The sequence below is a fragment of the Ascaphus truei genome, chromosome 8 (assembly GCF_040206685.1).
Source record: "Ascaphus truei isolate aAscTru1 chromosome 8, aAscTru1.hap1, whole genome shotgun sequence".
Taxonomy (NCBI): Eukaryota; Metazoa; Chordata; class Amphibia; order Anura; family Ascaphidae; genus Ascaphus; species Ascaphus truei.
The window spans coordinates 67,313,910-67,330,809 of NC_134490.1; the positions used below are offsets into that span (position 1 = coordinate 67,313,910).

General features: G+C 45.9%; 1 protein-coding gene across 8 annotated transcripts in view; it reads right to left on the reverse strand.

The window, feature by feature from the left end:
- The window catches only part of BTRC (beta-transducin repeat containing E3 ubiquitin protein ligase), a 153,716-nt gene that overhangs the window by 75,848 nt on the left and 60,968 nt on the right, over positions 1–16,900 (reverse strand). The window contains exon 2 of one of the 8 annotated variants that reach the window (XM_075612445.1): positions 10,747–10,814. The exons of the other annotated variants lie outside the window; for them this stretch is intronic. Within the exon in view, the coding sequence (XP_075468560.1) occupies positions 10,747–10,761 (15 nt within the window). The 5' untranslated portion in view covers positions 10,762–10,814. The remainder of the gene's footprint in view (positions 1–10,746; positions 10,815–16,900) is intronic. 8 annotated transcript variants of the gene reach the window in all.

Here is a 16,900-nt window from a genome sequence, read left to right on the forward strand (position 1 = left end):
GGTCAAGAATGAGATGGACTATATCCTAACTAACAAGAAACACGTGATTGAAGATTGCACAGTCCTTAACCGTTTTGACACAAGCAGTAATCACCAATTGATTCGCTGCAGATTACATCTGCATGGGAAGTTGGACAGAAGAAAACCGATTAAAAAGAAGACAAAAACAAATCAATCACATCAAGAATAACAGCATAGAACTGAAAAATCACTTTAGATTGCTCAAAATGCATAGGGACTCTTTAACAAACGATTATGAAGAACTTATTAAGATTGTAATTGAAGGCACAGAAAAAAAACTGGAGGAATCGCGAACAAAAAACAGGATAAAAAACAGGATAACAAAATATCTGATGAGACAAAACAACTAATGAGACAAGCAATGAAGCAATCCCAAAATGTAGGAATACAAATTGAATATGCAGAGCTGTGGAAGACAATCCACACACATATACATTAAGATGTAAGAAAATGGAACTGTGATATGGTGAAGAAGACTATTGAAGATAACAAAAGCTTAATGACAAAGCAGCGGTTTATGGTTGGGAAAATACAAATCATTACACTCAAACAAGACAATGGATCAACAATAAAAGGACCGAGCACTTAGAGAGTTGAGAACTTCTACATGAAATTGTAGGAGCACACAGATAAGGCATAATCCAGCAGAAGACAACCAGAAGAAACCACCAATGATGTACCATGCGTCTTCCCAGAAGAAGTTGCAAAAGCAATAAAATCCATGAAGAATGGGGAGGTTCCTAGGGAAGATGGAATTACAACTGAAATCTTGAAAGAAGCAGAATAAATCCTTGCAAAACTCTTTACATGATGCTTAAAGAATTGCAAAGTTCCAGAGCAATGGAGCAATACCATAGTTAGTCTCGTCCACAAGAAAGGAAACAAAGAAGATTTCAAGAACTACAGACCAATCAGTAAACTTACAATCACTTATAAGATTTTTACGAAGATACTCACGCCTCGGCTACCACAAACTCTGGACTTTGCCTAGCCTAGAGAACAAGCAGGATTTCGCAGTGGACACAACACAATGGACCACATCCAAGTGTTACAAGAAGTGATTTCCAGAAGCAAGAATATGATCTACCACTCATTTAAGTATTCGTAAATTACAAAAAAGCTTTGAATTCTGTCTACACCTCAGCAGTCCAAGATGCATTAAAAAGACAAACTGTTGAAGAACTGTAGTTTAATATTATAAAGAACATTTACGAGAATGCCACATCAACCATTAGATTACATGAAGAAACAAGCAATATAAGGATCAGCAAAGGAGTGCAGCAGGGAGACACCATGTCACGAAAGCTTTTCACAGCAACACTTTAAGAATTGTTCAAAACATTAGATTACAAGGAAAAGGGAATCAACAGTGAATATTTGAATCACCTACAATTTGCAGATAACATTTTGGGGGTTCTTTGCAACAAGTCCAGAAGACCTCCAGCAACAAATTGGAGAACTCACCAAAGCACATAAGAATGTGGGACTCTGTAAGAATCTCAGTAAGACCAAAGGGATGTTCAACAAATGTGTCAAGTCTGCAAAGATTGAAATTAACGGAATACAACTAGAAGTTGAAGACATGTCTACCTTGACTGGCAAATAACAATGGATGGGAACCTTTTGAATGAAATGAATAGGAGAATGAAGATGGGTTAGTTAATTTGGAAGAAACAAGCCAATATGTAAAAAAAAAAAAAAAAAAAAAAAAAAAAAAAAAACCTTCCACTGTGCCTCAAGAAGACATTTTTCTACCAGTGTATTCTACCCATGCCCACCTGAATGTGAAACTTGGACCATAAATGCAAAGAGAATTCAAAAGTTTCTGACTACGCAAAGAAGTATGGAGAGATGTGTGCTGGGTATTACCCGAAAAGACAGGAAAAGGAATGAATGGGTTCGAAACCAAACAAGTCTGTAACATCATCACAATGGTGAAGAAATTAAAATGGCAGTGGGATGGACATATCGCAATAAGAAATGACTATCAGTGGACAAAGATGGTACTCAACAGGGTTCCAAGACAGCAATCAAAAGTAAGATGGGAAGATGAAATCTAAAAATGTGTTGGAGCAACAAGGAGAATGTAGCCATGTATAAAATTGGTGTACATATCTCTTTCTCATGCTGGCAGTAAACCTGGTAAGTATGCAGGATTGCCAGCAACAATCATGGAGGTTTGCCCTCAAACCCTGGTGAGGTGTCATATGTCCCAAAGGAAGTGACAACATGCTGTGTGTCCACAATTAGTGACACAGAGGGTGTCTGTTTTCTGGAGGTGATATAAGACACAGAACTGCCTAACGTTAGTGGTCCAGTTGCTGTTGGTGTTCTGACTCTGTTCAGGAGAGTCATGTGGAGGTCTGCAACAGTGTTGCAGTGTCTGATGCAATAGCTGTGAGTCTGTGCAGCTCAAAGCAGAGAAACAAGCTGGTGAATCTCCCTAAGGGGAGAGGTGGAGAGCAACTCTATTAGTGGAGAAGGAACCTTCCTAATGGAGTGCAGCAAAGGAATGAGTGGCTAAGCTGACCGCTGCGAGGGGCAGTCTGCCTGAACCTGCAATAAAGATGCCCTTATTCACCAAAACCCTCATGTGTGAGTGTGAAGTTACTCAGCAGAGGAAGGCACCAAGAAGGAGTTCCTCATCAGATCCATCTCCCTGCGGACGCAGAGAGACTGATGAGGTGGAGGCGCTGCACTGGATATAGGTAGGACTCAAGCACACTACTTCAGCTGCCTGTCTTGCTGATATCCCCATACCAACATCATGCGGGAGACTCAGGAGTCCTGTAGCCAACAGGTGCACCACCAGACACATCCATGTAATGGGGACTGGTTAGACCACAGGGGCCAATGTGAGATTGGGTGGGTCAAGTTGGGTCCAGAAAAACTGTTACATTTGGAGGCGCTGCTGAGATCTGCATCAACAGGACAGGCTTTTGCTAGGCACACTAGGGAACAGGGAGAGTGTATGCTGCCAGTCAGTGCTGTGTATGGGATGGAGCCTAGGGGTAGTCAGGGGGCCTGATGGATTTGTCAGCTCGCAGGGACGACCTAGGATCCTGGAGAAGAGTAAAGTGGGTCTGGAGACAGGGCTATAGCTGTCCTAGTCGCCTTGAGGCAGCTGGTTGGTAGGATGCCTAAAGGGATAGCCTGTTAACAGAGGTCAGGAATCCTGGAGAGGGTCTGCGCTAGGCTGGCCAACAGTAGGTAGATGCCCTAGTACTGCATGGAGAAGCCAGAGTACACTAGCCAGTTCCAGACCACTTACCGCGGAGTACAGACTGGAGGGAGGAGGACACAGCATACACAGAGAGAGTGAGCCTAGCCTGAGGTAGTGCAACACGAGTCAGACTTACATTAGGTACACGTAGGTGGTGCATCGGGCATTCTTTATTGCATCGGTATGGTAGCTGCCTCACAGAGAGGAGCTCTATGTGCGATAACAGAAACCAATACAGTGAAAAGATGGCGACCGCAAGAATGGAGGATCCGCGCGGTTTGGAAGGTCCGAGATGGCGGACGGAGGCAGATGGAGGGAGCGCACGTGGCGTGCGTTCCACTGAAGAGCAAGCGGCAGAAGGGACTTTTGCAAGCATGCTGGGGAGTGGCACCAAAGCTGTGGCTGCGCCGTTTTGGTCCTGCCTAAGACCGCGGGATGCTACCCTGGAGGACAGTATTGAGGACATTGGGATTGTGGGCGGTGGAATTGAAGAATCTGACTGCCAGACGGCGATTCCCATGCAAAGATCTACCTCAATTGCGATTGTAAACGGCCGGGCAAACCGATGGCGGCTCCCGCTTCCCTGGGAGACCGTGTGGGCCAAGTGCAGAGAATTCTGCAAATGCAAAAGTTACAGACAGTTGGCCGGGATTGGTGCCTAAGAGAGAACCCCACCCTGCTGGGGGGTATGGCACGAAAGCTGTGGCCGCGCCTCCAGGACTGTGAAAGGCTCAGAACCAGTGCTGGGTCACCCAGTGAATCTATGGGACCCTCCCCAAATATTCACCAGGGGGAGGGGTCTTTATCTCTGCCAAGCAAGACCCAAGTTGTCTGAGGGAGGAGCTGGATGTGAGCTTCCGGTCCCTCAGTTGCGAGGAGCTGGTGAACAGGAGAGACCACTGTGCAAAGTGTCTCCCGTAACCAGCACTACAAAGAGCGAGATGGACATTGGGGTATATCCCTATTCATTTCCAGGAGGCTTCCTGGTAGTCAAGGCTGGGAACAAAGAGACATTGCGGTGCCTGTGCATGCAGTGCAGGTTACTCGGTGGAGAAGCTAGCACCATGGCAAGGTGTCCTCAATGTGGCATCCACTATCTATGGGCCGTGCAGCCCTTTGTGCCGGGACAGACCGTGGAGGCGGGAGCGGACACAGCTAAATTGATAGCTGAAGCCTTGCCCTCGGTCAAAGCAGAACCTGTCGATCCCGGAACATGGGGATCGCTCCTGATGATAAAGACGGAGCCTGAACAGAGAGGGGTCTACAACCACGGTAAGAACCGGGAACCTTACCGTCGGTCCCCTACAGGAGTGCCACTTCCCGAGTCGGAGTTCGGATCCTCGGACGAGGAGCAAGCGATCCCGACGTCGGTGGTGATGCGCCTACCGGCGGACCACTACAGCGGTGCTGCAACAGAACCAGCACTCACCTGTTTCGTGGCGGAGCGGAGTCTCGAGGTGCCGAGATCGCCTGTGCGGAGACAGCCGGAGCAGAGGAGTCCCACGGCCGTGGTGACTTCCAGCGCGGAAGGAAGAGAAGAACCCCTCCTGAGCCGACGGAGCGGTAAGCGACATCCTTGCCCTCCCCAGGCACCGGTGGTGGCAACGGCGGAGAGAGGCCTAGCCCAGGCCCGAGCGGAGCAGAGAGCTGGACCTTCACTTCCGGCGGCGGACGTTGTTCTGGAAGAAGAGGTTCCGGTGGGGAATCCAACCCAAGATGGCCGCGGTGAGTCCCGCGAGATCGACGATGTCACATCCGGCGGACACAGCGGAGCCAGATGGAAGATGGTCGCGTCCTTGTGACCAACGAGCTGCAACAGGTCGCCTGGATCCGGGAAGAGCTGGCAGGCCCTGCGGAAGCCTGGGAATCGTGAGACGGGTGAACCGGAGTGCCAGTCCGATGGTACCGGTCAAGGTAGCGAGAAGTTGCGGGTCATAGCCCCGCATCTGCCGACAGTGTTTCCCTATGCCCAACCCCCGGCCATAGTTAAGACACCTGCCCCTGTCACTTCCTCATCTGGGTCCCAGTCTAGCCAAGGGTTGTCTGGGGAGTCACGGGGCAGCACTGATGAATGGACTGGGGAGAACCTGGACTGGGGTGATTGCTTTATATCCGATGAGGGAGCGGGGAGGGAAATGCATAGGAGAAAAGAGTCATCTTGTACGAGTAATACTGATTGCAATGCTAATATAAAATGTAGGCCTAAGTGCCTTGGGTCCAATTCTAGGTCCACAGGGACATCGGGAGTGTCTTCTGGGGATTTGGGTAATATTGTTCCTATTGTGCCTGTTGCCGGGTAAAACCCTATGTGCCTCCAGTATCAGCAAGAGTTGCCAGGAATCGCCTAAAAGCTTTGCTTTATTTCCACCATCCATAGGAGGGAGAAATTGAGTTTGAGGCGGATTCCACTGATGAGGAGAGGGAGTCTAGTTCTGGTGAAGAGACCAGTGATGGGGAGGAGAATTGGGATACTGATAGTTCCATAGAAAATTGGGATCGTGAAGTATCAGATGAAAATTGGTATACTGAGACAGCAGGAAAGATAGCTTACATCTCCAGGAGATGCCTTAAGGAAGTGTATGGGCATGATCCTCTCAGTCCACTAGCATCCAGGCCAGAATTATGGTCTGATTGTGGGTGTCCAGTATGTCACCCAGAGTGTTATAGCATTGCTGCTCTAAACCCCGTTGACCATGCTGTGCGCAGGCCACCTTAAGAGGGTAGGGTAGTACAGTAATGGATACTCCATGAGGGAGTAATCCTGGTTGTTACACCATCTAAGTTAGGATGTATCTGTTATAATGTTTATGATGAAAAGATATGTACTGTAATAATGTATTGTTGTGTTTTGCAGTGCTACCTGAAGGAAGGTTCTGCAAATTTAGATCCCAGCCGGGCCGTTGGGTTCCACCAGGGGGAGAATGTAGCCATGTATAAAATTGGTGTACATATCTCTTTCTCATGCTGGCAGTAAAACTGGTAAGTATGCAGGATTGCCAGCAACAATCATGGAGGTTTGCCCTCAAACCCTGGTGAGGTGTCATATGTCCCAAAGGAAGTGACAACATGCTGTGTGTCCACGATTAGTGACACAGAGGGTGTCTGTTTTCTGGAGGTGATATAAGACACAGAACTGTCTAAAGTTAGTGGTTCAGTTGCTGTTGGTGTTCTGACTCTGTTCAGGAGAGTCATGTGGAGGTCTGCAACAGTGTTGCAGTGTCTGATGCAATAGCTGTGAGTCTGTGCAGCTCAAAGCAGAGAGGCAAGCTGGTGAATCTCCCTAAGGGGAGAGGTGGAGAGCAACTCTATTAGTGGAGAAGGAACCTTCCTAATGGAGTGCAGCAAAGGAATGAGCGGCTAAGCTGACCGCTTCGAGGGGCAGTCTGCCTGAACCTGCAATAAAGATGCCCTTATTCACCAAAACCCTCATGTGTGAGTGTAGAGTTACTCAGCAGAGGAAGGCACCAAGAAGGAGTTCCTCATCAGATCCATCTCCCTGCAGACGCAGATATCCTGATGAGGTGTAGGCGCTGCACTGGATATAGGTAGGACTCAAGCACACTACCTCAGCTGCCTGTCTTGCTGATATCCCCATACCAACATCATGCGGGAGACTCAGGAGTCCTGTAGCCAACAGGTGCACCACCAGACACATCCATGTAATGGGGACTGGTTAGACCACAGGGGCCAATGTGAGATTGGGTGGGTCAAGGGGTGTCCAGAAAAACCGTTACAAGAAGATATGCTTGCAATCCTAGTATGTGTGTATTGTGATACAGTCACTGTCTCTGTATGGTCTGAAGTGGTGTAGCTAGTGTGCTTTCCAGCCTACAGAGAGTTTACCCCTGAAGAAGCTAGCAGCAGCTGCAACTAATCTACAAGCAGCCCTCCTGATTGAACAGGAGGTGGAACAGGCAGACAGATAGCTGCACACAGAGATTTTGTTTACACAGAGAGACTGCTTTCCCCAGAGAGGGGGAGAGAGACTTTTCCCCCAACCAAGAGAAGACTGGTTGGTCTTGCTACCTGTTCCAGAGCCTGCAGAGAGACAGGGCAAGAGGCTGTTGGGACTGCCCAGAAGGGTGTGCCTGGGACCTGCAGGACCCTGCGACCGTGAACTAGATGAGCCACAGGGAATCAAGCTTCCCAGAAGGATGTGCCTGGGACAAGGCTTGGACTCTTTCCCCCTTATCCCAGTCAGGAGAGAACTGGGAGCCAGCAGGTAAAATTACCTGCATATGACTGAATTGATATTGTTGTTGGTAAGGGGCTTAGCCCTCCAGCCGGTAGTTAGGGATTAACAACGGTGTTAGTTAGCGCTCTAAGAGGAGCTAGGCATTTTGTTTGGTTGCTGTTTTGCTTTATCTCCTGTAAATAAAACCCTGTTCACGAACTATAGAGTTTCCTGCCTTAAATATGGGACAAAAGACCCTGCAACGTGACGGAGGCATCACAGTATATAGTGCTATCCATGTACAAAGCATTTCACAGCAGCAATACATATGATATAACAATATATCACATAATGGGAAAAAGCACTTCAGACATAAAAATAACATTAGGAAAAGGAGTCTCTGCCCTTTAGATCTTCCAGTACCTTGAAGATCATTGCAGACGCCTCTCTCCAGCAGTGGATCGACAAGGTCTGAAGAAGATCATGAAAATGAGCGTATTTATCTTTAAAATTCTTCACAGTTTAATCCAACATATTATAGGATCTCAAAATATAAAATAGATTATTCTTCAAATCAATTTGGTACACAATGGAAGCCTCCAATTCCCTCTTAATAAATGTAGTTTTGTTTAATATCCAATCTCTAATCATTTTACTTAGACGGGTCCAATTAAACCCATCTAAATAAATGTAATAGCGTAGGTTGAACTTGATGGACATATGTCTTTTTTCAACCTCATCTACTATGTAACTATGTAACTATGTAACTATGTATAGCAAGAAATTAGGGCTGAGATGTAAGGAGGGGCACAGAAGTGTATAATCTTGAGAGAAGGAGACCAATTAGGAAGCCAGGAGAGGGATTTCAGCAGAGGAGAAGCGGAGACAGATTTACGAGACTGAAGTAGCATTTAGGATAGTTTGTATTAGACATAGGTGAGAAATGGGTTGGACAATTTACCGGTACCATAGTAATACTGCAGTAAAAAAACTGACGGTAAGTACGGACAGATTGTTGGGAGGCGCTGGGACTGATCCGGCGGTCTTGGTACACATTGGCACCAATGACAAAATTAGAGAAAGATGGAGGGTCCTAAAAATTTATTTCTAATTATCTAGGCCGCAAGCTTAAATGCAAGGACCTCCAAGGTAGTCTTTTCAGAAATACTTCCAGTGCTATGCGCTCCCAGAGAGACAGCCGGTGATTAGGGGGGTCAATGCATAGCTAAGAAAGTGGTGTTGGAAGAAGGGGTTTGGGTTTTTAGAGCACTGGGAGTCCTTTTCTGAGAGGTGCTATCTTTATGGTAGGAATGGATTGCACCTCAACAAAGCTAGGGGGTGGTTGTTAAAAAGGTTGTAGGAGATTTTAAACTAGGAACGTGGGGGGAGGGACAAGAAAGAAGTAATGAACTAGTCGGAATAGATAGGAATGGGGAAACAGCTAGAGGTCATGGAGGTAGAGTGGGGAGAAGTGGGAGTTTGGCAAGCAGGGAGGCACCCATATTAAATACAGATAATACTAGAAAACTTCTAAAGACTAAATCCAATTGGAATAGACCGGCAGGAGCAAATATGATAACAATGGTACAGACTGGAAAAAACCTTAAACGCGTGCTTGCTAATGCAAGAAGCCTGACAGATAAAATGGGGGAGCTTAAATTAATAGCTACAAGGGAGCAGTAATGTATCTATAAGGGATCTGTCTGGATACCTAAGATGGCTGTCGACAGGAAGTGACCACATCCTCACTGAAGCTACCGTGGCCATCGTGCTTCCTGACAATTCCTACTCCTCCCTTCCTGACAGGAAGTCTGCCTCTCTCTGGCCCTTATTGCCAGCAGCTGCTTCTAGTATTTAAATAGCAGGCAGTTACTACTCCCAACCTCTGCCCTGCGGGTTCGTATCCTGTCTTGCAGTCAGCAACGTTACAGTATCATAGGCATTTCTGGAACATGGTGGGATGAAACTCATGACTGGGCAGTTAATTTAGAGGGTTATTCCTTCTTTTTTTTTTGAGGGATTGAGCAAATAGAAAAGGTGGTGGAGTATTTTTATATGTTAAACCAAAATTAAAACCCATTATAAGGGAAGATGTTTATGAAGGGAATTATGAAAATGTAGAGACCTTGTGGATAGAAATTAGTGTAGGTAAAAGTACAAAGAAAATGTTTGTAGGGCTATGCTATAAACCACTAAATATCTGTGAGATTGAGGAAGGCAAAATACTTTTGTAAATGGAGATGGCATTAAAACTAGGTCATGTTTGCATAATGGGCGAATTTAATTATCCGGACATAGACTGGAGCAATGATATTAGCATTACAACTAAAGGAAACAAGTTTTTGGAGGTGCTAAAAGGATTACATGATCCAAATTATTGAGGAACAAACCAGGGGAGGGGCATTACTGGATTCGGTAATACATAACAATGTAGAAGTAATACCAAATATTCAAGTCCGGGAACATTTGGGAATTGGTGATCATAACATGGTCTCATTTGAAATAAAGGATCAAAACCATATTATATGGAGTTCAAGAAAGACTTTACATTTTAGAAAGGCAGATTTTAATAAAAATTGGGGCATAAACAACAAGGAATAAATTGGGATGACATATTTTCAGGAAAAAATGTAGAAGAGAAGTGTATTTTTCTAACAATGTTTTAATGACTGCCCATTTAGAGGTGTGTACCCTTGGCAAAATAAAATAAACAGGTCTAAACCAATGTAGCTAAATAAACAGGTAGGGTAGGAAATGGAAAAGAAGGAGGCAATTAGATTCTTAGTCAGAAGGGACGGAGGCATCATATTAGAATTATAAAGAATGTAACAAAATTTGCAAAAGGGCAATTAAATTTGTAAAAATTGAAGAAAATGAACCCTAAAAATTCTTTAATTACCCTAATAAAAAGATTAGAAAAGAAAATATAGTACACCTTTCAGTGTGAGATCGGGAGTGAAATAATTGGAGATAAGGAAAAAGCAGAGGTATTAAACAAATGATTTGCATCTGTATTTACCACGGAGGAATCAATTACAAAAAGAGTGCCACAGGAGGAAGCCACAAGCTCTATTTTAACAAACAATTGGTTAACTGAGGAAGACGTGTAGGTGGGTTGATAAAATCTAAGTAAATAAAGCACCTGGCCCCGATGGCATACATCCAAAGGTTCTTAAGGAGCTAAATCCAGTAATAGCCTAACTACTACATTAAATATTCAAGAACTCAATTTCCACAAGCTCAGAACCACAAGATTGGCGCAAAGCAAAAGCAAACATGGTGCCTATATTTAAAAAGGGAGATAGATTACAACCAGGGAATTACAGACCTGTAAGACTGACATCAATAGTGGGGAAGCTACTTGAAGGCATAGTGCAGGATAATATTCAGGAATACCTAATGAAAAACAAAATTATTAGTAATAGCCAGCATAGATTTAGGAAGGAGAGATCATGCGAAACTAACCTTATTAGTTTCTTTGAGGAAGCAAGTCTACTTAAAAGTTTGTAAAAGGCTTTTGATACTGTGCCCCACGGGGTTAGTGTACAAAATAAAGGAAATTGGACTCTATAAAAATAGTTACACCTGGACTGAAAACTGGTTGAAGGGTAGACAGAGTTGTCATAAATGGAACCCTTTCAGATTGGGCTAAAGTTGTGAGTGGAGCACCTCAAGGTTCGGTACTGGTACCCCTGCTTTTTAACTTGTTTATTAATGACCTTGAGGTTGGCAGAGAGCGCAAAAGCTCCATCTTTGCTGATGACACTACTGTAATTCTTGCGCTCACCACGAACAAGGCGGGACCCCGGTACCGAGGTGGGAAAGTACAAGACTGCACACCCACAGCAGCGGGAGCACGCCAGGAGGGTGGATAGTCAGCATAGCCGGGTCTGGGTTGGAGAGAGTGGGTTAGTGTGAGTACTTGCCAGAGTCCAGAGGTGGAGCCAGTGGGGTGGTCAATGTCCATTGTGCCGTGGTCTAGGGTAGGAGAGTGGTAGATTGTCCGTAAGCCGAGGTCTGGGATAGAGAGGTGCGGATATTCAGGTACAACCCGGGGTCTTTATCCAGGGGTGGTCCGAAAGTCAAGCTGGGGTCTTTATCCAGAGGGGGTCATATATTCAAGCCAGGTTGGTACACAGGAAAGCAACAGAGAACACAGCAAGGCACAAGCGAAGCAAGACAAGGCAAAACAAATGCAGGAACACAAGGTCACAAGCGTTATGCTCAGCAATCAGGAAGTGAAAGTCTTAAGTAGCACACAGGAACCAATGAGGCTGGTTGCGGAACGGAGGCACGGCCTCCGTGGATGTCAGGATAGGCTGCAGGAGACAAGGGGCACTCAGAGTAGTTGCCATGCAGCTGGGTAGCGGTGCACGGCGTCACGTGAGCGTGCCACACGCAAGAGAAGCGCGGCGCATCCGGGGGGCAGAGCTAGGCTCCGTGGCACGGCTAGAAGGGCTGCGCGTGCGCGCATGATCAGCAACCAGCGCAGAGGGCTGTGATTAAGCAGGTAAGGAGGGAATACACCGTGTTCCCCGATTCCTTACAACTACATTCTGTAAGGTAGTTAAATCAGAACAGGATATAATTTCTCTCCAGAAGCATTGGGATTGACTGGAAACTTGGGCAGGTAAATGGCAGATGAGGCGTAATACAGATAAATGTAAGGTTATGAATTTGGGAAACAAGAATAAACCAATGATTTACAAATTAAATGGGGATAAATTAGGTCAACAGTCATATGTAGAAGCACATGCACACCGCTGGTAGGTGCTGGAGGGGGGTACTTATCTGCCGGTGCGCTGTATCCAGAGAGGTACAGACATCCCAGAGGTACTCGAGCAAAGGAATGGAAGCAGGCACACGGTCTTTCTAAAGGTGCAGTTTATTGTGCCACCAAAGGTCCAACGTTTCGGCAAATAGATTGCCTTTATCAAGGGGAGAGCCCTCTCCTTGATAAAGGCAATCTATTTGCCGAAACGTTGGACCTTTGGTGGCACAATAAACTGCACCTTTAGAAAGACCGTGTGCCTGCTTCCATTCCTTTGATAAATTAGGTCAATCCTTGATGGAGAAGGATTTAGGAATGCTTGTAGACAGCAGGCTTAGCAATAGTGTCCAATGTCAGACAGTAGCTGCAAAGATAAATACGATCTTATCTTGCATTAAACAGGGAATGGATGGAAGGGAAGCAAGGACATTATGCCACTGTCTAAAACATTAGTAAGACCACATCTTGAATATGGAGTACAGTGCACCACTTCATATAATAGACATTATGGAAAAAGAAAAAGTTCAGAACAAATGAATAAAGAGGATGGAAAATCTTATTTATGAGGAGAGGCTAGCTAATTTAGATTTGTTTACATTAGAAAAGAGGTGTCAAAGAGGGGATATGATATATTATATTGTATATAGTTACTGTATATTCAGGATCAATACAAGGAAATTTGCAAATAACAATGAATCCCAATAGCAGTACAAATTACACAGTCATCCTTAAGGTTGGAGGAAAGGAGATTTCACCAGCAACAAAGGAAAGGTTCTTTACTGTAAGGGCAGTTAAAATGTGGAATTCATTACCCATGGAGACTGTGATGGCAGATACAACAGATCTGTTCAAAAAAGGTTGGACATTTTTAGAAAGGAAAAGTATACAGTGATATAACAAATAAGTAAACATGGGAAGGATGTTGATCCAGGGAGAAATCTGTTTGCCGTTATTTGAAGTCAGGAAGGAATTACATTTTTTCCTTATGAGACATCAATGGATGATGTTTCTCTGGGGTTTTTTTGTTTGCCTTCTTCTGGATCAAAATACTGCAAATACAAATATAGGATAAGTATCTGTTGTCTAAATTTAACATCGGTTGAATTTGATGGTCATATGTCTTTTCAACATCCACTACCAAGTAACAAACATTGCAGGGCCCATGGTGTACCTGGTACTTCAATGGGGCCTCTGGTGTGCCAGGTCCATACAAAGGGCAGAAAAAGGTTAAGCAAATCACTGCACTGTACTGCACTGTACTTAACAGAGCAATCCCTTCTAGGACCAAACATCACATTTATTATATGTACCATCCTTCACAAATTTCACTTAAGATTTTTTTTAGACTGCATAATTAAAAAAAGGAAGTGCGCAACTATCTCCAAGGTGGTATTTAACTATTTCTTTCCTCATCTACAAAATATCATACCAGGAAATATACACTGTGCTGTATAGGTAATTTCCCAGTATGCTCTTGGAGACAATCACCAGGATTCGCCAAATTTCAATATGCCATTGACTTGGTGCAATACCCCACATTGGACTCCAGTGGATCTTCCACAATGTTAGCGGAATATCTAGAGCCGGTATGGCCAACTCCCAGTCCTCAAGGGCAACCAACAGGTCAGGTTTAAAGGATATCCCTGCTTCAGCATAGGTGGCTCAATCAGTGGCTCAGCCAACGAGCTGTTCAGATTACAACTGCTTTGTCCAGTCGCTGGGCCCCCCACAGCCACTGGACCCGGCCACACACCAGAGACCAGCCCCAAGGTAAGAGTTTATATGCATTTGTGTTTTTTTTATTAGGGAGTTTTTTAATATGTATTGGGGTGGGCTTTATATGTATTTTTTGTTTTATATGTATGTTTTTTTTTAAATATGTATTTTTTTTTATATGTATTTGGGAGAGCCGGGGCAAGGCCCGGTGGCTATGGATTTGTTGGATAGCGGAGGGGGGGGGGGAGAGAGGAGGAGTTAGGAAGAGTGAGGGGGAAGAGAAATACATGAGGAGAGGGATATGAATAGAGGGGGTGGGGATGAGTGAGGTGTAACATGCGGGAGGGCCTTGCAAGGCTGCTGACACACTGGGGGGGACCCCAATAGAAACTAATCCAGGGCCCCGCGAAAGCTGTAGGCAGCCCTGACTATATGGGATTGCACCATTAAGGTTTTTAGTGTAATGGCTTTGTCTCCATCCATGGTTTAACAATATAGAGGAACAAAGAGGAAGAACGTGTCACCTCCTGCCAAGAAGGTCTGTTTGTGTCAGCGCAGTTTAACATCTTGCCACATGAACGCAGACACCAGAATTCTGCACCATAGGGGGCACAGATAGATACACCATACATTTTTCATTCAGCCAAACTACCCATAGGAACTTTCCTGTGTGGCTCTATACAGCGGACTGTGCGTGGAATTACCATTCAGGGCACCCTTGCAATGAAGAGTTAACGAGTTTGTAAATTCCTGGAGTTAAATTCATGTTTTCTCTAGGGTTAGTCCCATGCTTGAAGTGGGGAAATGCTACAGTCAATTACCACTTTGTATATGAGGGTCTTAACTAGTATACATTTCAACCATCTTTTATTTATAAATATTTCAGGGTGTTCAGTACAGGGGTGCGCAAACTATTCGCCCTGCACCCCCCCCCCTGCCTGATCTCCCCCCCCCCCGGTGCTCGCGTCCCCCCACCTTGATTTCCAGCATACGAGGATCATGTGACGTCACGCCATGACCCTGCGGCGTCATTTGACGGCATGTTGCCAGAGCGACGGGTCATGTGACGTCACATCACATGGTCCCGCGGTGTCATTTGACGCTGCGTTGCCATGGCGATGCTTCACACAGCCGGCTGTAACAAGGTAAGTTGAGTGTTGCAGAGGCCTCACGCGATCCCTCGGCATTAAATGCCTTGGGGAAGAGCGTGGGGCCTCTGCAATGGCCCGCGCCCCCCGAAAAATCTCATGCCCCCCAGTTTGTGCACTGCTGGTTTAGTAGATGGCATAGGCTCTCTGATCCATTTTGCATTGTAAACTTCACAGCAACCTCAATAAGAAAGAAAGCCATACAGTTACATTTCACAAAGGATGCAGTTTGCATAATAACCTGCAAAATTAAATCTTATTCTGTTTCGGAAAAACAGACATCTAAAAACACAAACATCTACATTATGAATAGTTTAATCTTAATTACCAACAATGGCTGGTAAAGCAGAGTGGTACAAAAGTGAAACGGTTGCATACAGTAGTTCAGGCTTGGCAATAATTCTTTAGGAAAATGTTTACCATCACTTATGAGAAAAGGACTCCATGCTCATTAAACAGCATGCGGCTTCTCACGCCACAATCATACTGTTTCAGCATAATCTGAATTGAAATATTTTCTTTCCTGTAGATATAATTCTCTAAACTAAACAACGAAGCTATTAAAATGTATTAAATAAAAAAGAGGACACGGGACAGAAATGCTAAATTCAGAGCAGAACCTGAATTATCCAAACCCTACCCAAAGAAACAGGCTTTAGACACTAAAGTGTAGTAGATGACTAATTTGTACTTAAGCAGAACATAATATAGATAGTTTTGCTGAGGCACTCCAACACAGTCAATGCTAGGGTGCTCTTTATCCATTCCTTGCCCAGGCATGCTTGGCAATGTATTTACAAAAATGAAAAATCACATGCGAAATTAAGTTTATTTTCAGACGTTTCGGTTCCCACTAGAATCTCTCATCTATATCTATAAAAATGAAAACGTTGTTTGTTTGCTGAAAACGTTGTATGTTTGCTGTGATAGGTCCCTTGGTCTGTCACTCACCCTCTGGCCAATCTGATTGGTCCGTGGCCCGGGCCCCGCCCCCGCATGCCTCTCATTGGCCTGCATGGTTTGCTGACTACACAAACCCAACTGCCACACTCCGAACAATCACTGCCTCACCGCCTGCTCTCACCTCCTCTGCGGACTAGACACCACCTCAGGTACTGTGCGCTGCTGAGTGCCCCCCCAACACCATCCCCCACACTAACCCCCCCGCTCCTGCTCCCCCCCCCGGTGCAGTCACCCGCTAGCACACCAAACACCGTCCGGTCACCCCCCCCCCCTCACACACATGCTCTGCTGCTGACACCCAAATGCCACCCCCACCCCACAAACAACTGACACCACCACCATCCCCCCCCCTCACCCCTACCGTACACCCTCCGGTGCCACCGTTACTTACACTCTCTCACCCGCAGCTCACCTCCCCACCAGCTCCCACACCATCACCTCCCCTCACCCACAGCTCTTACCACCTGCGGGCCCCGTTCTCTCTCCCCTCCCCTCAGTGGGGATCGCCGGGGAGTGGTGGAGAGGGAGAGGGGGAACACGCGCAGGGGGGAGAGAAACACCGCCAGGGATGTGGGGTGGGGGAACAAGCACTGGGGACAGGAAAGGGGAGAACTGATCGCCTGGGACGGAGGGGGGGCTCACACACCCCCACCTCACCACCCCCCCACCCAAGATTCACACACCCCCACCCAAGATTCACCCCCTAGATTCACCCACCCAAGATTCACCCCCAAAGATTCACCGCCCGACCCACCCAAGATTCACCGCCCCACCCACGATTCATAGATTCACCCCCCCCACTCACCCACCCAAGATTCACCCCCCCCACCCACCCAAGACTCACCCCCCCCACACCCACCCAAGATTCACCCCTCCAGACACCC